Genomic DNA, 22,307 nt, shown 5'->3' with positions numbered 1-22,307 from the left:
GTTGGTTTACCGTTAGCTCTTTGAGAAGCCTGCCACCCAGCTCCCAAATAAATCACACAGAGGCATGCTCTTATTTATAAATGATCAGCCTTAACTTGGCTTATTTCTAGCCAGTGTTTCTTAAATTATCCTCTGTACCTTTTGTCCCTGGGCTTTTATCTTTCTCTATTTCTGTATACCTTCCTTTACTTCGTATGCCTTGGCTTGCTGTGTAGCTGGGTGGCTGGGTGGCTGGCCCCTGGAGTCCTCCTCTCTTTCTTTTCTTACTCCTTCCTCTTTCTCATGGTCTTCTTCTATTTATTCTCTCTGCCTGCCAGCCCTGCCTGTTTCTCTCTCCTGCCTTGCTATTGGCCGTTCAGCTCTTTATTAGACCAATCAGGTGTTTTAGACAGGCAAAGTAACACAGCTTCACAGAGTTAAACAACTGCAACGTGAAAGAATGCAACACCTCTCTGTATCATTAAAACACATGTCCCACAGCATAAACAAATGTAACACATCTTAAAATAACATTCTACAACATCAGGTCCTCTCCCTGTCTCTGGCTGCCTCCAGCTGCCCTTCTAGGGTCTACTGCCTTAAATCTGTCTCTATAGGAAACAGATGTCCAGAGAGGACGAGGCCTCATGACCTGTCCTGCCCAGCTTAGGATGACTCTCCGGAATCCTTCCTCCAAAGACATTTAGAAGCTTCTTTTGCTGAAACAGTGCTGACTCCTCACCTGGGCCCAAAGGTGAGTAACCGCAGAAAGAAAGCCCAGCCTTGTGCCTGCGTTCTGCCTTCTGTCTCCTTTACTCTGGGTTACCTGCTAACCCCTTCCTGTAGGCATGCTAATCACTCAAGCAGAGCTTATGAAGAGTTCAGTGATTCCAAACTTACCTCATCCTCCCCTTCAAGTCTGAAGCAGAGGAGATCAGCGTACAGAACATATCTTGCTGTCTGCTTCTTATGGTGTCCTGTCCCAGACTCCACACAGGCCCCACAGGGTGAAACCTGCCAATTACCCTTGGCTTACAACAACAGAGCCTCACAGACCACACACCACCAATGAGCCGAGGGGGCTGCCCAGGTACAGAGACCACTGTCTTCTAAGAACCAGCTTGTCTTCTCAAGCAATAAGGACCCCCTGCAGACCACCCAATCAGGTCAGAAGTGAGTTAGAAATCTAAAAATAGACACCCTGACCAAGACAGCTTTGTCTTGCCCTCCCCATGCCAGTGTTCTCTCTGTCTGTCCAAACCTAAAGCTCATGTCGGGAAGTTGGAAGGCAGACGTGGTGTCCCTGGCCCTTTCTCTGCTCTCCCCATGCGGCCATATTGATTAAGTCTCTGACCTCTTCACCATTGTGAGACTCTGGTGTACTGTGACAGGAAGCCCAGACTCCCAGAGCCTGTGACGATCACCTTTGTGTGTGTGTGTGTGTGTGTGTGTGTGTGTGTGTGTGTGTGTTTACGAGACAGGGTTTCTCTGTATTGTTTTGGAGGCTGTCGGTCCAGCCCGGCCTTGAACTCACAGAGATCCGCCTGCCTCTGCCTCCCGAGTGCTGGGATTAAAGGCGTGCACCACTACTGCCCGGCTGTGCCACCACCACCCTGCGACGACCACCTTTGTGTGTGCACATGTCCTAAAATTCAGGCATTCCTTGGTGTGTGTCACATGCTGTCTCCAAGGAGGACCTCAGAGGCTGGCTCCCCCATGCTTCACCAGCCATGGGTCTGTTCTTGCTATTTGATTTTTTTTAAATACAGTATTCCATTTTGAGCTTGAGAGATAGCTCAGCAGTTAAAAGCGCTTGCTGGCTTTGCAGAGGACCCGAGTTCTGTTCCAGAACCTACCAGCTCCAGGGGATTCAGTAACCTCTTCTGCACTTAGTTTTCATTTTCTTGGACTTTGTGGGGTTTCTATTCTGTTACTTCCAGAGGGAGACATTAATTTTTCAGTTATCAAATTTGCTACCTTCAGTTTTTGACATTATTCCAGCTATTACCATACGCTTGGTCATTTTCTGTTACACTGCATCTTAAGTTGAATGTCTTATTTATATGCATTTGGTTTAGTTTACCATCACAGCCTCCTACAGTTGTTGCCATGATGTTTCCCATTTTCATTGATTTTCTTACTCATTTGTAACTGTAACATCTTCTTCCTCAAAGTGAAAATTATTCAAAAGTATTTTTACAGTTATTAGCTAATGTAAATCATATTTTGTGGTTACTTATGGCTTTATTACACTCATGATATTTTTTTTATGAGACATGGTTTCTCTGTATTGTTTTGGAGGTTGTCGGTCTAGCCTGGCCTCGAACTCACAGAGATCCGCCTGCCTCTGCCTCCCGAGTGCTGGGATTAAAGGCGTGCACCACCACCACCCGGCATCCACTCATGAGCTTTTTAAAAAGATTTATTTTCTTTGTGTGAGTGTCTCACCTCTATGTGTGTGTGGCATATGTGCCTGTGGAAGTCAGAGAAGGCATTGGATCCCCTGAAACTGGAGTCATGGGTGGTGGTGAGTCACCTTGTGTGCTGGGAACTCAACTTCGGTCCTCGGCAAGAACAGCTATTCTTAAGTGACGAGCCATCTTTCCAGGCCACTCCTGAGATCTTTGAACTTCAAGGATAATAAGAAACTCCAGTGTCTGGGGAGTATTGCAGAATCTTTAACTATGTAAAGGTGTGTTACGTTTGTTTATGCTGCATTTGTTTAATTATGTAAAGGTGTGCTGTATTTGCTTCACCTTGCCTGCCTAAAAGCTAGGCAGGAGAGGGATAGGCTAGGCGAGGCTGGCAGGCAGAGAGAATAAGTTGGAGGAGAAATCCAGATTCCAGAGAAAGAAAGAGGAAAGAGAGAGGAAAGAGAATGAAGGGAGAGAGGGGGGAGGGAGGGAGAGAGAGAGAGAGAGAGAGAGAGAGAGAGAGAGAGAGAGAGAGAGAGAGAGAGAGAGAGAGAGAGAAGAGAAAGAAGAGTATGAGGGAGTGAGGGAGGAAGGAGGGACTGGACTATGCCCAGGGCCAGAAGCTAGGCAGTTGCCAGCCAGCCAGGTATGGAATGGAATGCAACATACAGAAAGAAATAAAGGTAAAGGCTTGGAGGCAAAAACATAGATGAAGAGAAATAGGTTAATTTACAAGAGCTAGCAAGAAACAAGTAAAGATAAGGGTGAGCATTCATAACTAAGAAAAAGTCTCTGTGCCATGTGTTTTTGCCAAACATATCTAGCTTTTACTTTTGCACCACCAACCAACTCCAAAATCATCACACAGACTTCTTATTAGTTATGAATGCTTGGCCTTATCTTAGCTCTTATTTTAATCTGTTTCTTTTTATCTATGTTTTGCCACGGTTTTTTTTAATGTAACATAAACAAAAGCAACTCACCTTTACACAGTTAAAGTAATATTCCCCAGCACAAACAAATGTAACAAACTTTACATAGTTAAACATTACACAACAGAGGAGGACATCACATTTCTCATATATAGAAGTGCCTTTTTCTCACCGCCCCCCCCCCATGTCTGACCTTAGAGCCTGAGCTGCAGGTTATATGGCAAGGGGGAATTACAGTAGCTAGTTAGAGGGTCTCTGTATTAACCCATTTTCTATGTCATCACAAAATGTCCGAGGGTGAGTAATGTGTAAAGAGGTTTACTTAGCAGTCTTGAACTTGGTAGTCCAAACTGCTGGCCACCAACTCTGTTGAGGATTCCAGAGTGAGAGCACAGGGTACCAGAGATCAAAAAGCAGCTGGTCTTTTTCTTTACCATAAGTGCCTTTCAAAAACTAACCAGGGTGTTGAAAGAACTCTTTAACCCTTCCCAAGCATAGCATCTCTGGTGACCTACTGACCTCCCAGGTGGTCCCATCTCTTACAACTACCCTGCCCCACAAACATGGCTGTACCAAGGATTACTCCAATACATATAGGAACTCTGGGTGGGCAGAGTACATCCAAACCACAGCAGCCTTAAATTTGGGGGTCAAACGTGTAACCGCTGGGTCCAATGTACTCACAGGGTCTCTAGCGTTGGGAAGATGACCACAAAGAGGTCAGAGGGAGTGTTCACGGAAGTAGGGTCCGTATGCTACCTGAGAGACAAACCTGTAGTAGTAGCCTTTGAATATGGTCTCTGCCTGTGGGCATGAGTCAATGTGTGTGGGCAGCTTCTAACATGTGGACAGGTGAGGGAGACAATTTGCCAAGCCTCTAGAGGACTCAGCCCACCTCACCCTTGCATCAGACAAATGCAGAACCATCCAGGTATAATATGTTCTGTTTTGAACTGCCCAGATCTCTTTATTATGTTTATCCTGTCTGCCACAGACACTAATGCACAAGGTGGAGGAGAAAATCAGGCTGGCCCTCAGGTTTTAAACTGTGACTGAGAGCTAGACGCTCAGGGATCTCTGAGGAAAAACAGACTACAGGTCTGCCTAAGACTCCATTTAGTACAGCAGAGGAAACAAAGGTCGTCATGTGTAAAGAAACCGTGTCTTCCAAAGCCATCTTCTCCAAAACCTGGTGAATTCTGGGTTTGGTTTGTTTGTTTGCAAACCTTCCTGAACTAGAATTGGCATCCTTGCCAGCTTACCTGGTCTAAGTGTGCACTCGGTGCTTTTAGCATATTCTAGAGTGTGCCACCGTCACTCCTAATTTTAGATGGTTTTTCTCATCTCTCCAAAGAAACCTCATTTGCTAGGGCTGCCATGACAAAATACCACGGCGTGTGATTAAACAGCAGCTGCCTATTTCCCCACAGTCCCGTGGGCTGGAAGTACAAACAAAGGTACCAGCAGTGTTGTGTGTGTCATAGGCTCATGTGTTGGAACACTTGATCCCAAATTGGAAGACTGCGGAATCTGCAGGAGGTCCTGCTTGCAGGAGGAAGTGGGTCACTGGAGGTGGGCCTTGAGGTTCTGTAGCCCTGCCCACTTCCTGTCTGCTAGCTTCCAATAATCCAAATGCTGAGTGTTGGTAGTCAGCATCTGAACCTAGAGCAGCTGTATATAACCCAGCTACCTGATGTTTCCACTGCTGTTTTTGAAAAATACCTTGATTTATGGCTTTCTTTTGTTCTGCAACCCTATCTAGTTATTTTAATTTTTATGTGCAATGGCATTTTGCCTGCATGTTTGTCTGTGTGAGGGTGTTGGATCCCCTGGAACTGGAGTTACAGACAGCTATGAGCTGCCACGTGGATGCTGGGAATTGAATCCAGGTCCTCTGGAAGAGCAGCCAGTGCTTTTAACTACAGAACCATCACTCCAGCCCTGTTTTGCAACTATAAAAGCTTCTTGAAACTGTTACCATGTTGGAGCATGGTATTTGGGGTAAGCTGAATCTGTGTTCCTGGGCCATGTTCACTCATATTTGGCTCCAGAATAAACTCTCTCTTATTCCCTTTGAGATGACAGCTTTGCTTTTGAGCTGACCACAGAAAAGTGCTATTTAAAAAAAATCCTAAAGCCGGGCGGTGGTGGTGCATGCCTTTAATCCCAGCACTCGGGAGGTAGAGGCAGGCGGATCTCTGTGAGTTCGAGGCCGGGCTGGACCGATAGCCTCTGAAACAATACAGAGAAACCCTGTCTCATAAAAACCAAAAAAACAAAAACAAAAACAAAAACAAAACCCAAAAAAATCCTAGATACATGTCTCTTCTGTTTTCTTATTGCCTCTAATTGATTTTTTGAATTTTTGAAATTATGTATTTTTGTCACAAGAATTATTTTTTATGCCTATATTCCCCCCTTCAGTGTTTCCCTGACTTGGGAGGGCAAGATGGCTCAGTGGGTAAAGGCATTCAGTTTGCTGCACATGAGTAAGACATTCCATTTGCAGCCTTCGGCCTTTTGAAACTCAGCAATCATCTGCTCACAAGCTCAGAGCCCTGTGGCCCAGTGATTCCCTCTCAGGTCCCATGTGGTTGCATTGGACACTATGTTCCTAAAACCTACTTACTCTTTGGGAGGCAGTTGAAACGCCACGACAAGGCTCCTCGCGGCAGGATTGCAACAGCCATGCTTTTAAGTCTCTCCTCAAGACCCACAACTCCTGCAGGACAGCTACCCCAGGTTCCCTCCCATGCCACAGTCCGGCTTCCACTCAAGTGTTCCCTGTCTGGCTTGGTTTCTTCCCCAGCAGGGCGGGCAGCAGGGTCCTGGTACAGGTATTATCCCTCTTCAAGCTGTGCGATATAATCTTAAGGACAGTTGGTAGAGGATTGGAGGAACTCAAGAGGGGAAGAGTCGAAATAGAAATCCCAGGCTAACTGCAAGTTGTGAGGGCAAAATGGACCAAAGGTCATCATCATCTCGTGCCAGAACCAGAACACAAGTACCCTTTGTCAGTCTTCCACGCCAATCACAGCAAGTACTTCCATAGGAAAGGAGATAGGTATTCTGGGAAAGGGAAGGTGATGGTCCTTACACCACTCGGTGAATTCATGAAATTAGCAGCTCAGGTCGTAAGGAGGTCTCTCCAATCTGTTTATTAATCAGAGGGATCCATGAGCTGCAGGAAGGGCCAGGGGAGGACGGACAGGGGCCACCCCCATCCTCTGCTGTGTCCTGTTTCCCTGTGCAGGATGCTGAGCTTTGCTTAAACCAAGGATGCCCCACATTTTATGCCACGGGAGTTCAAACCGCTTCAAGTTCCTCATCCAATAGTGGGGAATCTTAAAGCCACCTACCTTACAGGCTTCTGAGGATCAGTTGAGTACCAATGTCAGTCGGAAACGGACTCTGGAAGGGTCATTCCCACATTTCTCATCACCCCTCCCTGTCCTTCCCCCTTTCCCTTTTGAAACCAATGTCTATTTAGCAAAACTTGCACTTACAGAATGAAGGGTTTATTCCTTGGAAGTAGGAGAATTTGTTTTTCATTCATTTGATACAAAACGTTTCAAAAAGTTAACATTTTTGAAACATGTGATCTCAAGAGGATTTCTGGAGGCCACCAGTCCTTGGCTTTGAAAATGGTTTCTCCACAGTGTCAGTGATTCTATGACATGTGATGTGTGGGGTAGAGAGGAAAGACAGAGGTGTCTTCACAGCAAAAAGTTGATACTTCCCTCCTAGTCACAGGATGGCAACAACTTGTTAGTCCCCAAGGGCATCAGGGAAGACACCCAGTCTGGAGATCAGTGGCTACAGGCAGCAATAAGCCAGGCACCAACCCTGTCTCTCCTGAACACACCTGGATGCCTTCAGGTGAACCGAGACCTGAACATCTGTAAGTCTTAGGATGTCTCTTCTGTAACAAACCAAATATGGATCCCAGGAAGACAGGGACAAATGAGGCAAGGAGGGCTATAATCTCAGGCACTGCTAACGGTACAGCAGGTTAAGGAATTCAGTAGATTGCTGTCTTCCAGCTCATAGTGTTCTGTAAATGGCCTGGAAGCCTGTACAGTAGGGTTCCACGTGCCACCGGGCACCCTCCCGGCTCAGCCTTGCCTCCCAAATCACACCCTTCACCTGCCCTGCCCTCTCTTAGCTCTATCATCATAAGGGCTTCCCTGGGGGTTCCGCCCCAACCCGCCCCGGCTTTGCTCCAGGTCTACGCCCCGAGCTCCGCCCCCAGACCCAGGATTTCCCCCCCCCCCCAAGGCCTTCCGTCGGAGCTCCTCCCACTTTCTCCCTATTAACTTCTTCCACGATGCCTCTCCTTGCTCCCTCTGGCCCAGATCGATAAATCCTATCTCTAGACACTCTTACTTTGCAGTTTAGCCTTGCCCCTCTGGGCCCTAGGTCACGCCCACTACCCCGCCTCCTAGATCCAAGACCCCAAGGCTTTCCCGCTGAGGTTGGCACCTGTCTTTCTCTTGCACACAAGCTCTCAGCTGCTGCTCTCAGTGACCTGGAACTCAGTAAGTTAACCTGTTCCTCTAAACTACAATTTCGCCTTTGGGCCTTAGGCCCCGCCTCCCGCCCCGCCCCCAGGCCCGATTGCCCAGCCGCCCTTTCCATAAGGCTTCGCCCGCCCCTCTGGACTTGGGCCCCGCCCCGTCCCGCCCCCTCTCGCTCCGCCCTCCTAGAGGCGCGGACCGTGGCTCCCCGCGCCTTTTGTGTGGAGCTTCGCCGCCGCGCGCGCCCATTCCCTCCGCGGCTGCTCACCGAGGGGTGTCGGCGCGCGCAGTCCCCCCAGCGGGCGGAGGGGCCCTCCGCCCCGCGTGCACCCCGCACCCCATCCGCCGGCCGCCGCCCGGAGTCTCAGACGGACGCCCGCCCGCCCGCCAGCGCGCGCGCGCGCGCGCTCGCTCGCTCGCTCCCGCCCGCGAGACCCCGCCGCTCGCCCCCTCCTCCGGCCCGTCGGCGGGCGGCACGCGCACGCGCCGGCCCGGGCACGCGCGCCCGCCAAGATGGCAGGGGCCGGGGCCCAGCTGTCAGCCGCCGCCGCCGCCGCCGCCGCCGCCCTGCTGCCCCGCAGCTAGCGGCCCGGACGCCCGCCGGAGAAGATGAGCCCCCGCCGCCGCCTGCAGCCCAGCCAGACGCGGAGCCGCCGCGCCCGGGGCCGGCTGCCCCGCTAGCGCCCCGTCGCGCCGCGCCTTCACCCCCGGCCCCGCGCCCGCCCGGCAGCCACGATGAGGTGAGTCGGGGCCGCGAGCGCGGCGAGGCCGAGAGAGCCCGGCTTGGGGGGCGGGGTGCCCGAGATCGAGGCGGCCCCGGGAGCTCCGAGCCGCGCGGGCGCCCCAAGCTCGCAAAGATGCGCAGGCCGCGGGGTGCGCGGGAGGCCGCGCCCGTCCCGGTGTCTTCCCACCGAGCGCGCCGCCGTCCTGCTCACTTTGCCATCGGGGGCTCTCCTCCATCTGGTCACCTTCTTTATGACCTGTCCCTTTTCTCTTGCAAACCTGCCATCGTGTGCAACACCCCCCCCCCCAAAGGTATGGCTGCTGATGTGCCTGCCATTCAGTCAGGGAGCCTTGTCAACACCCAGAAAGTCGCGCGCCCTCATTTGCAGCACCCACCCTTCTCCAGGTTAATCGTGCCCCGATTTCTGGGGGTGGTGGTACTGGTGGTGTATGCTTTTTTTTTTCTCTGCAGTTTTTAGCTTCTAAACACACCTTCCTTAAACACTGTAGTGACCAATTGTAGATTTGTTTCATCTGTTTTGTGGACTTTATGTCAAAGAATGCACTAAGTAATTTTGTGTCTGGCTTCTTTCATCGGAGGCATTTCTGAAGTTCATCCATCATGCTTCTATGATCTACTGCCCTGCCTAGGTATAGATAACCCACAGTTTTATCCAGTCCACTACTGTTAGTGGACTTTTGAATTGTTCGTAGCTTTTGGCTGTAAACGCTGCGGTGATTATACCTGTGTACTTCCTAAAGCCTTCATTTCTCTTGAGTATAAATTATACTTATCCACAAGTAGGGTTTGTTTGTTTGCTTGTTTGTTTGTTTCGAGACAGCGTTTCTCTGTGTAGTCCTTGCTGTCCTTGAACTCACTTTGTAGACTAGTCTGGCCTCAGACTTAGAGATCCACCTGCCTCTGCCTTCTGAGTGCTGGGATTAAAGGCGTGCGCCACCACTCCCTGGCTAGTTTTTTGTTTTGTTTTGTTTTTTAGTATAAAAACATTTGTAGCTTCTGCTGTAGTGAATAAAGCAAAATTCCCAACGTGGCGGTACCAGTTTACACCAGCAAGCATTTAATAGCTCTGCTTTAAAATCCTTGGCAATCCTTGGAAGTGTCTGTCTGAAATTGTAGCGTGAGTGACAGTCCTCCAGAGGTTTAGCTTTCACTTTCCTGTTGACTAATGAGGCTGATTGTCTTTTTGTGTTTATTTGGCATCTTTTGAAAAGTGTCCATTTAAGCCGGGCGTTGGTGGCACACGCCTTTAATCCCAGCACTCGGGAGGCAGAGGCAGGCAGATCTCTGTGAGTTCGAGACCAGCCTGGACTACCAAGCGAGTTCCAGGACAGCCTCCAAAGCCACAGAGAAACCCTGTCTCGAAAAACCAAAAAAAAAAAAAGTGTCCATTTAAATACTGTCCAGTTTTTCTTGAGAGGTTTACTTGTCTTCTTCCTAACTTGTAGTGTTTTTATTCCTAAATGAAGATGATAGCTTGTTGACATCTTGCAGAAATCTCAGTGTTTTCCTTTTCCCATGAATTGACATTGTCCACCTGGGATTGATTTTTGTGTAGCATATGAGATAGGAATTATGTTTCCTTTTTACCTCACATCGTTTATTCCTCAGTGCGTATCAAGGCCATCTTTTTCCTCAGCTGAGTTGCTGCCTTTGTCATCTTCTCCCTGGAGAACTTCTCTTAGTGTCTGACTGTTGCAGTGTTGGGTATCAGAGCCAGAGTCTTGCATGCATCCACTGAGTGATAGCTGCTGCGACTTCTATGTATATGTATGCGTGTGTGCATGGCATGCACGTTTGCATGTGTGGGCACACACAGGTCTGAGGTTGGCATTGGGAGTCTTCCTCCGTAGCTCTCCAATTTATTCATTGAGGCAGGGTCTCTCAGTTGAGCACACAGCAGCCAGTATGGGTAAGACTCACTAACCATCCTCTTAGTCCTGCCTCCTAACAACTTGAATTGCAAGGAGGCTGCCACACATACACAACTTTTTTTTTTCTCTCTGTGGCTTTGGAGGCTGTCCTGGAACTAGCTCATGTAGACCAGGCTGGTCTTGAACTCACAAAGATCTGCCTGTCTCTGCCTCCCTAGTTCTGGGATTAAAGGTGTGTGCTACCACTGCCTGGCTAGCACAACTTTTATGTGGGTTATGTGGATAGACCTTCCTCGTGTTTGCATGTGTTATGTGTTTGCATTTGTTATGTGGATAGACCTTCCTCGTGTTTGCATGTGTTATGTGTTTGCATTTGTTATGTGGATAGACCTTCCTCGTGTTTGTTATGTGGATAGACCTTCCTCGTGTTTGTTATGTGGATAGACCTTCCTCGTGTTTGCATGTGTTATGTGTTTGCATTTGTTATGTGGATAGACCTTCCTCGTGTTTGCATGGTTAGCAATTTATCCTTGAGTCCACCTCCTCAGCTTGTCTTTGTGTTTCTGAGACAGGGTCTTGTTCCATAGTTCAGACTGGCCTAGAACTCACCATTTTCCTGTCTGCTGTGATTTCAAGTGTATACAGCCAGACCCAGTCCCTTTAGTAAAGTGTGTGTGTGTGTGTGTGTGTGTGTGTGTGTTTGCTGGCAACAGATTGTTAGATTTTGTTTGAAAATGTTTTATCCTTCACTATTTTTCTGGTTCATAAACAATTTTATTGAGATGTAGCTCATACCACAAAACATCCATGGAAGCATCCAGTTGATTGGTTTTTAGACTATCCAGAGGTGTGCAACCATTAGCATTAGGGCCTTTTCCTCCTCTTCAAAGCATCTTTTCATTAATTAGTTGCAGAACTCGGGACTTCACCCTTGCTTAAGCATTTGAAAGCTTTCTTGTGGTCTGGCTTGATTGACCCAGTTGAGAAGTCATTTGTTATGTTGTTCCTCTGATAGTAGTTCTTGATTTGTCTGCTTCTTGTGTTTTGATTCATTTTTTTTGTTTTGAGATAGGCGCTCGCACTATAGCCCAGGCTGGTTTCAACTTCATGGCAGTCCTCGGCCTCTTGAGTTCTGGGATTACAAGCCTGAGTTGCCACACCAAGGTCTGCTTTGAAAGTGTTCTTTTTAACTTTGATTATCAATATCTACCCCCCCTCCGTGAAGTCTAGCGTAGCCCACGCTGATCTTGAGTTTGCATTCTCCTACTTCAGCCTCCCAAGGTCTGGGATGATAAGTGTGCAACAGTGCTTAATCTCAATCTCCCGTCTCCTGTGTTTTTATTTTTATAGTGGGGGTTCTTATGCCATTTATTTATTTATTTATTTGAGACAGGGTCTCTCTCTGTAGCCCTGGTTGCCCTGGAACTCACTATGTAGACCAGGCTGACTTCAAACTCAGAGATCCACCTCTGCCTCCACCTCCCCCTCCTTAGTGCTGGGCTACCACCATCTGCCGCTCAGGTGTTTTCTGATGCAGCCCAGGACAGCCTGTCCAGAGGTGGTACTGCTCATGGTGGGCTGGGCGTGTCCACATCAATCATTAATGAAGAAAACGCCCACACACTTGCCTGCATGCCAGTCTGATGGAGGCAGTCCCTCTTCTGAGTCCCCTCTTCCAGGTGACTCTAGTTTGTGTCAAATTGACCAACTGCCTAAGAACCTTCTCAGTCTCTGATAAGCCCTCCCGCATGGCTCTAAGCAAGCATTGTCTCTGGTGTTTACGGTTCTGTTTAGATAAGGGATTCTTTTGATTTTTCTTTTATACAGTTATCAGAAAAGTCCATGGTTTTTGCATTTTTCAGGAACAGTTTGAGTCCAAGCTCAGTTCTAGAGATTTGTGCTGCTGGGTAATGGAAGCAGTTGAGAACACTAACAGGCACCTGCCTGTGTTTTTTCCCAACTGTGTTCATTTGTTTCTATTAGTTTGGTAAATATTTTTGGAGCATTTTCTTCTCCCCGAAATGTGGACTCCTCTTCATATATAATTAATTTAGTAATGGCTTTTAGCTCAGGAATGTAAGTAAAGGATTTGTGGGGGGTGCTTTTTGCTTTATACTTTATTTCTCCTGAGTGGTTTCTTTCGTTGCTGATGATTTGATAAAAAGTTATCCTATTATGGGATCCTCTAGAAGAGACTCTGCAGTGTTTGACCAGAAATAGCACAATTCCCAGTCCCTGTCACTGGGTCCAATAAGAAGGAAGATTGTAGACCCATGAGTTCTTATGACTTCCAGGATGAGTTATTCTTTTTCCTCCTTACATTTCATTTTAATATGGTCTTAAAATAGTTTAACTTGGTTCATTGTTGAGAATATTGATAGCTGGGCATCTATAACATTTATATTTACTTGGAGATACTTGGCTTTTACAAATAGTAAATGAGTTCCTTTTGTCTGTAGTTAACTATTGATTTGGTTTGCCTCTTTGTAAGTATAGGAAAACGAACTGTCTCTCTGCCACTTTCATGCCACGGTGGTCAGCATAAAGGAGCCAGGCGGCATGCACCCGGGGTCCCCAGGAGGCTGAGGTGGGAGGACTGTTTGAGCAGAGGAGTTTGCGCTACACTGGGCAGCATAGTGAGACTCCTGTCCCCAAAATAAATCAGTTCACACGAGAAGAAATAGAAGGCTTTTGTGACCTCAGAAGTGTGGGAGATTTCCTCCTCTCTGCAAGAGTGGGCACTAGATGAGTGACCTCCAGTTTCATTCAGTCCTTTTTCTTTGGTTGGACTTGACTTTCTGAGATAGTCTTCCTGGTATGTGACCAAGGCTGACCTGGAGCTCTGTGTATCTCAAGCTGCCCTTAAGTTTACACGCCTCTTGCCTCTACCTCCTGATACTGCCTGTGTCAACTCCCACAAGCCTTGAAGTTCTCAAGGTTACCCAACAAATAGTTACCATACCCGGAAGAGTCTCAGGAGTTTACAGGCTTCCTTTGTGCCTATGTCAATTGGCAGTGGTTTGCATCGTCACCCAGTCTGGAGAACACTCTTGCTGTGTAACCGTTCTTCTTGCTTACATACCCTAGTCGTCTGTCTGATGGGAAAACTGTATTCTGTGAGCATTTTCCCAGTCTGCCTTTTATCGCTGAAATACTTAATGTGTAGGAATTTACCTTTCTTATGTCATCCAGCCATTTTCCTTGCGGTTTTCCCATCCTTCTTACACTTAGGATCGTTTTGTGTAGAAATTTATCTATTCAATTGGGCGGGGTTTTTGGTTTTCTTCAGAATTCCTGGTCAGATACTTGGCTGCATCAGTCATTTATGTGGCAGAGATATCAGCAGCCCCTATATTTTACTGGGGAGATGTGAGTAAAAATGTCTGTTTATAACCTGCAGAGTGCCAATGACATACCAAAGAACGGATCCCACCCGAGTCCAGCTGAGTGAACCAGCGAGTTTATTAGGGGTTGTGCACAGGAGCGTGAGGAGCGTGGACGCTGCATCCCTGAAAAGTCCACCCCAGCATGGGTGATTAACCATGAAGTCTTCATTCCTGGAATTCTCTGTGTAACTTTCAGGTAGCCCTACCCAAGGGCTTCTTCTCAGCCACAGCTTTTGTTTTCTGCTGTTACAACCTGGGAAATGCCTTGCTCAGTCTTTCCCAGCCTCCTTAGTGAGGTTGCTGAGTCTTAGAAACATCTCTCTGGAGGGAACGTTTCAATTTGGAGGAAATGGCTACACAGCAATAGTGTTCTCTAGATTGGATGACAATGCAAACCATTGTCAGAATCCAAAGGACTCTTGACTGTAGCTGTAGTGTCTGATGAAGTGAGGATCCTGTAATCTCCAGAAAGCACACCTGCCTCTGCCAGGCCCAGCTGTGTATGTATAAGGCATGGCTAGTCGAGTACATGAGCAGTCCTGTGTGTGTTGGGAAAATCTCACCCAGGGCTCTGTGCTAGTTGTGTGTCATGCAGAATGCTTATTGCTTATTGTAGAACATAGTGTAAGATGCTCAGACACAAACAGGCCTTGTTCACTCATCATTGCTGACTTTCTCTTGCTAACTAACGTGACTGCTGGCTCAAATACCTTTCTGAACTTAACTGCTATAGGCTGAGGGTAGGAAAGAATTTTCCAGATGTTTTTGCCATCATGTTAAGATCAGTTTTAGAGGACATGGGTCATCCCAGGGTAGGTAGGTCAGTCTGTTAGTCGGTCCATCTGTTTGTGTGTGTGTGTGTGTGTGTGTGTGTGTGCGCTGATGTTTTTTTACCTTATGGATAGTGATTTTAAGTCGAACAGTAGCATTCTTTTACTAACCTGTCACTTCTGGATGTGTAGTTCAGTAGTAGAGTGCTTTCTCAGCTTATGAGGCACCCTGGATTCTACCTTTAGCACTTCAAAATCAATCGAAAACCACATCAGTCAGTTAGTAGATCAGTCAGAGGCCCACAAAGTATTGTCACTGAATTGTGCTGGTTTTGTTTGGTTTAATATACATTTTTATTTTGCCCATCTGCTTTTATAGACACAAGACATTGAGATTTAGTTTTATAATTACAGTCTCATGAAAAGCCAACATTGTTTCCTGTAGGTTTTTTTCTCTACGGAGACTCTGTACAGAAATGTTTGAGAACTCCTACAATAGTCCCTACACTCGATGAAGAGACTCTTGGGTGGTGAGCAAGTCCTAAATGCTGCACCAAGCTCAGTAGTAGCTTAGAACAGAGCACCTCTAGTGGATGACCTGGAACCCCTGAAACAGTCCCAAGTGGAAATCTCTCCTTCATAGCCACAGAGCCACTTCCACTGGAGTCATTCCGTAGTGGAGACTTTTTTTTAACCTTTAAAAAGCTACATTTAAAACGTCACTAACAATGTTGGCAAAGCTGTAATCCACTGCATGACACTTGAATAGGCCTGGTGCTGTGGTGTACTGCTTGTCAGGCATCTTACCTCTGACAAACGCATTTCCTTCCCTTCCCTAAATGCTCTGTGGGACTGATTGGAATAGCTGCAGTTCATCACATACACAGCACACCACGAGTTACCAGAGCCCAGACTAGAGCACCTGTCTTTCCAGCTTCATCATTGTAAGTGACACCGAGATGAATACCTGTGCGCCTCTGCTTACGTCCTCAGGGTAAGCTAGCAGCTAGATTGCTGGGGCCCAAGGGGACAAACATTTTAAGGCCTATCTGTATGCCATCAGCATGTTAAATCTAAATGAGGGCCAAAGGTAAAGCTAGGGAAAGCAAGTCTAACCCTGGGGGGTTAAGTCAGTTCTCCCTCAAGGCAAAAGAAGGGCATTAATGAGGTAGGAAGGGAGACTAGAGAAGCATCTGCTTGTAGGTGAGACTTGAGTGGTTAGTACAGAGACCACAGCTAGCTCAAGTCCAGCCAGTATGTGAATGCTGTGCTTGGCCCTTAAGGGGGCATCTAACACCTCTCCTCCCTCTCTCTCTCTCTCTCTCTCTCTCTCTCTCTCTCTCTCTCTCTCTCTCTCTCTCTCTCTCTGTGTGTGTGTGTGTGTGTCTGTCTGTCTGTCTGTCTGTCCGTCCGTCTGTCCCTCCCTCCCTTTTTCCCTCCCCACTCCCTTCCTCCTTCCCCCAAGACTCGGGGGCATCACAGAAAGAATATAAGAGCCAGGATTGGGGAGGTGTGCTTTGAAATCATGTCTTCTGGGCATGGCATGGCCGATGCACTTTCAAACTCAACACCTCTGGTGTCCTGCACAAAACCTGTAAAAATTTAGCCCCAATAACATTTCATCATGGAATGGGAATGGGCTCATAAGACCCTCCCCCTCCCTGTGGGACAGCTATGGTGGCTGGGGGGAGGGGTGCCTTTTTCCTCATTGGTGTAGCGACAGATATGTTACCCATGCTCCTATAGGCAGCCCGCTTTAGACTCTGGGACACAAACACACAGAACATAGGAAAGTATGAGGAGAGCTTGCTGTGAAGAGTAGGTGCAGGATTTCACTGTTTCCCTGAAATGAGGGGAGAATGAATCTAGGTAATAGGGATATAATTTATATACATGTATGAAATAGTCAAATAATTATAAATATTAAATCAAAAAAGGGTGGGTGGGTGGGATTAAGGGAAGGAGCCTAGACTTAGAATGGTGTAGTTCTACCTGTCTACCAGTGGAGGGAGCCCTGTTCCCAGTTCCTCATGGCTAACACCTACAGAGGAACTCGGAACTTGTCTTTAGGGCTGTGTGAGTGAACACAGCTTCTTATTTATAGTTATACATTTGAGTTTAATTTATCCAGTGTACTTTTAAGTATTTCTAGTTTATGAGTCAGGAAGCCTTGGATCTTTCCAGGCTGCTGCCTCTTAGCTAACTCTTACTGAACAAATAATGTAACTTCTATGAGCCTCTGTTTACAAATGAAGTATAAACATGACAGTCCCACTTCCCAGGGGTTTGTGACATCAAATGAGAACTTATTAAAAGTTCTTAGCTGCCATGTTTATCCTGTTCTATCACAATTTCTTTTCTGAGGAAGGTAGTCTTTGGAAAATATGGATGACTCTGATTTCAGATATTCTCCCTTTTGTCACAATAGAATGTCCTCCCTGTGAGATAACGGGGCGGGGGGGGGGGATTGAGACAGACAGAGACAGCAGCTGTCACAAGTCCCTCAATACTTATTAGTTTACTTATTTAATTTCTGTGCTGGAGAGCAAACCCAGGTTTTGCACATGTTAAGTAGCTGAGCAGTATGTCAGTAAACTGCATCTCCTGTCCTTGGGTGGTGGTTGGTACACAGACTGACCTGAAATTCAAGATCCTCCTGTCTCAGCTTCATGAGTACTGGGACTACAGGTGTGTGTCACCATGCCTGAGATATACTTCATTACCAAAATGAGTCAGGGCCATGTTCTAGAAAAGTCACAAAAGGCAACCATTTAAGGTAAAACAGGAGATCTTCTTTATAGGTAGAGACAATAATGGTACCAGAAATACAGATCAAGAAAATTCATACTGCTGCTGAGCACAGTATGACTCTAAACTCACAAAACCAAACCAGACAAGAGAATCTCACAGAACCCATGCTGAACAAGAGATACTCACAGAACCCACACCAGACAAGGGAAACTCAAAACCCACCCTGAACAAGAGAAACTCACAAAACCCACACCAGACAACAGAAACTCACAAAACTCACACCAGACAAGAGAAACTCACAAAACCAACCCTGAAAAAGAGAAACTCACAAAACCCAAGCTGAACAAGAGAAACTCACAAAACCCACACAAGACAAGAGAAACTCACAAAAACCATACTGAACAAGAGAGACTCACAAAACCCACACCAGACAAAAGAAACTCACAAAACCCACACTGAACAAGAGAAACTCACAGAACCCATTCTGAACAAGACAAACTGGCAAAACCCACCCTGAACAAGAGAAACTTACAAACTCACACCAGACAAGAGAAACTCACAAAACTCACACCAGACAAGAGAAACTCACAAAATCCAAGCTGAACAAGAGAAACTCACAAAACCCACACCAGACAAGAGAAACTCACAAAACTCACACCAGCCAAGAGAAACTCACAAAACCCACCCTGAACAAGAGAAACTCACAAAACCCACACCAGACAAGAGAAACTCACAAAATCCACACCAGACAAGAGAAACTCACAAAACTCACACCAGACGAGAGAAACTCACAAAATCCACACCAGCCAAGAGAAACTCACAAAATCCACACCAGACAAGAGAAACTCACAAAACTCACACCAGACAAGAGAAACTCACAAAACTCACACAAGACAAGAGAAACTCACAAAACTCACACCAGACGAGAGAAACTCACAAAATCCACACCAGCCAAGAGAAACTCACAAAATCCACACCAGACAAGAGAAACTCACAAAACTCACACAAGACAAGAGAAACTCACAAAACCCACCCTGAACAAGAGAAACTCACAAAACTCACACCAGACAAGAGAAACACACAAAAACCATACTGAACAAAAGAAACTCACGAAATCCATACCAGCCAAGAGAAACTCACAAAACCCATGCCAGACAAGAGAAACTCACAAAACCCATGCCAGACAAGAGAAACTCACAAAACCCACCCTGAACAAGAGAAACTTACAAACTCACACCAGACAAGAGAAACTCACAGAACCCACACCAGACAAGAGAAACTCACAAAATCCAAGCTGAACAAGAGAAACTCACAAAACCCACACCAGACAAGAGAAAGTCACAAAACCCACACCAGACAAGAGAAACTCACAGAACCCATGCTGAACAAGAGAAACTCACAGAACCCCCACCAGACAAGAGAAACTCACAAAATCCAAGCTGAACAAGAGAAACTCACAAAACCCACACCAGCCAAGAGAAACTCACAAAACCCACACCAGCCAAGAGAAACTCACAAAATCCACCCTGAACAAGAGAAACTCAAAAAACTTACACCAGACAAGAGAAACTCACAGAACCCACACCAGACAAGAGAAACTCACAAAGCTTACAGCATACCAGAGAAACTCACAAAATCCATACCAGACAGGAGAAACTCACAAAACCCACACCACACCAGAGAAACTCACAAAACCCACACCACACCAGAGAAACTCACAAAACCCACACCAGACAAGAGAAACTCACAGAACCCATGCTGAACAAGAGAAACATAACCCAAGGTGAACAAGAGAAACTCAAAAAACCCACACCAGACAAAAGAAACTCACAAAACCCACACTGAACAAGAGAAACTCACAGAACCCATTCTGAACAAGACAAACTGGCAAAACCCACCCTGAACAAGAGAAACTTACAAACTCACACCAGACAAGAGAAACTCACAGAACCCATACCAGCCAAGAGAAACTCACAAAATCCAAGCTGAACAAGAGAAACTCACAAAACCCACACCAGACAAGAGAAACTCACAAAATCCACACCAGACAAGAGAAACTCACAAAACTCACACCAGACAAGAGAAACTCACAAAACTCACACCAGACAAGAGAAACTCACAGAACCCATGCTGAACAAGAGAAACTTAAAAAACCCACACAAGCCAAGAGAAACTCACAAAACCGATGCTGAACAAGAGAAACTTGCAAAACCTAAGCTGAACAAGAGAAACTCACAAAACCAACACCAGACAAGAGAAACTCACAAAAACCATACTGAACAAGAGAGACTCATAAAACCCACACCAGACAAGAGAAACTGACAAAAACCATGCTGAACAAGAGAAACTCACAAAACACAACCTGAACAAGAGAAACTCACAAAACCCACACCAGACAAGAGAAACTCACAAAATCCACACCAGACAAGAGAAACTCACAAAACTCACACCAGACAAGAGAAACTCACAAAATCCACACCAGACAAGAGAAACTCACAAAATCCACACCAGACAAGAGAAACTCACAAAACTCACACCAGACAAGAGAAACTCACAAAACTCACACAAGACAAGAGAAACTCATAAACACACGCCAGAGAAGAGAAATTCACAAAACCCACACCAGACAAGAGAAACTCACAAAACCCATTCTGAACAAGACAAACTGGCAAAACCCACCCTGAACAAGAGAAACTTACAAACTCACACCAGACAAGAGAAACTCACAGAACCCACACCAGACAAGAGAAACTCACAAAACTCACACCAGACAAGAGAAACTCACAGAACCCATGCTGAACAAGAGAAACTTACAAAACCCACACAAGACAAGAGAAACTCACAAAACCGATGCTGAACAAGAGAAACTTGCAAAACCTAAGCTGAACAAGAGAAACTCACAAAACCAACACCAGACAAGAGAAACTCACAAAATCCACACCAGACAAGAGAAACTCACAAAACCCACACCAGACAAGAGAAACTCACAGAACCCAAGCTGAACAAGAGAAACTCACAAATCCACACCAGACAAGAGAAACTCACAAATCCACACCAGACAAGAGAAACTCATAAAACCCACACCAGACAAGAGAAACTCACAAAATCCACACCAGACAAGAGAAACTCACAAAACTCACACCAGACAAGAGAAACTCACAAAATCCACACCAGACAAGAGAAACTCACAAAATCCACACCAGACAAGAGAAACTCACAAAACTCACACCAGACAAGAGAAACTCACAAAACTCACACAAGACAAGAGAAACTCATAAACACACGCCAGAGAAGAGAAATTCACAAAACCCACACCAGACAAGAGAAACTCACAAAACCCATTCTGAACAAGACAAACTGGCAAAACCCACCCTGAACAAGAGAAACTTACAAACTCACACCAGACAAGAGAAACTCACAGAACCCACACCAGACAAGAGAAACTCACAAAACTCACACCAGACAAGAGAAACTCACAGAACCCATGCTGAACAAGAGAAACTTACAAAACCCACACAAGACAAGAGAAACTCACAAAACCGATGCTGAACAAGAGAAACTTGCAAAACCTAAGCTGAACAAGAGAAACTCACAAAACCAACACCAGACAAGAGAAACTCACAAAATCCACACCAGACAAGAGAAACTCACAAAACCCACACCAGACAAGAGAAACTCACAGAACCCAAGCTGAACAAGAGAAACTCACAAATCCACACCAGACAAGAGAAACTCACAAATCCACACCAGACAAGAGAAACTCATAAAACCCACACCAGACAAGAGAAACTCACAAAACCCACACCAGACAAGAGAAACTCACAAAATCCACACCAGACAAGAGAAACTCACAAAACCCACACAAGACATGAGAAACTCACAAAACCCACACAAGACAAGAGAAACTCACAAAACTCACACAAGACAAGAGAAACTCACAAAACTCACACCAGACAAGAGAAACTCACAAAACTCACACCAGACAAGAGAAACTCACAAAACTCACACCAGACAAGAGAAACTCACAGAACCCATTCTGAACAAGACAAACTGGCAAAACCCACCCTGAACAAGAGAAACTTACAAACTCACACCAGACAAGAGAAACTCACAAAACCCACACCAGACAAGAGAAACTCAAAAAACTTACACCAGACAAGAGAAACTCACAGAACCCACACCAGACAAGAGAAACTCACAAAGCTTACAGCATACCAGAGAAACTCACAAAACCCATACCAGACAGGAGAAACTCACAAAACCCACACCACACCAGAGAAACTCACAAAACCCACCCTGAACAAGAGAAACTCACAAAACCCACACCAGACAAGAGAAACTCACAGAACCCATGCTGAACAAGAGAAACATAACCCAAGGTGAACAAGAGAAACTCACAAAACCCAAGCTGAACAAGAGAAACTCAAAAAACCCACACCAGACAAAAGAAACTCACAAAACCCACACTGAACAAGAGAAACTCACAGAACCCACAGAGTTTCTAACTCTGGACTGTAAGACATGCTTTGTGTAGCTCTACACATATCTTCTTCACATCTTCCAGGGTCTAAGGACAGCTGAGCTTATAGGATCTTGATTTGGGCAGCCTCTTCACACTTTCTCTGTCTTTTGCCCTGATGGGTCTGCCCTGGGCTTGGCCTTTAAAGGTTCTGCCTACCACCCATTCCTGTAAACATTCTGTGTCTGGATTGCCATACTGCAGCATCTACAGAGCTCATTGCACCGTTGATCAGAGTCTTGCCGTTATCATCTAGCTAATTCCTTAGCCTTCAAATCTGCAAGTGGGGATTTAACTCGGTAGCATCCCTAACTTGGGTCACAGGACTACCACCACTACCATCCACTTCCCTGAAAAAAAAAAAAAAACTTCAAAGCTTGAAGTCACTTCCTTATGGAAGTTGTCTCTGCCCCATAACCTGCA

The 22,307-nt window shown here is 46.2% G+C and overlaps 1 protein-coding gene across 1 annotated transcript in view; it reads left to right on the top strand.

Annotated features, from left to right (window-relative positions):
- The first annotated feature begins 8,328 nt into the window (after positions 1-8,328).
- The window catches only part of Evl (Enah/Vasp-like), a 139,169-nt gene continuing 125,190 nt past the window's right edge, over positions 8,329-22,307 (top strand). The window contains exon 1 of the mRNA XM_040742507.1: positions 8,329-8,582. Coding sequence (XP_040598441.1) covers positions 8,578-8,582 — 5 coding nt within the window. The 5' untranslated portion in view covers positions 8,329-8,577. The remainder of the gene's footprint in view (positions 8,583-22,307) is intronic.

This window comes from Mesocricetus auratus, unplaced genomic scaffold (assembly GCF_017639785.1).
Source record: "Mesocricetus auratus isolate SY011 unplaced genomic scaffold, BCM_Maur_2.0 Super-Scaffold_15014, whole genome shotgun sequence".
NCBI classification, from domain to species: domain Eukaryota; kingdom Metazoa; phylum Chordata; class Mammalia; order Rodentia; family Cricetidae; genus Mesocricetus; species Mesocricetus auratus.
Note: the sequence above shows the minus strand (reverse complement) of the source record. Positions and strands in the feature narration are given on the sequence as shown.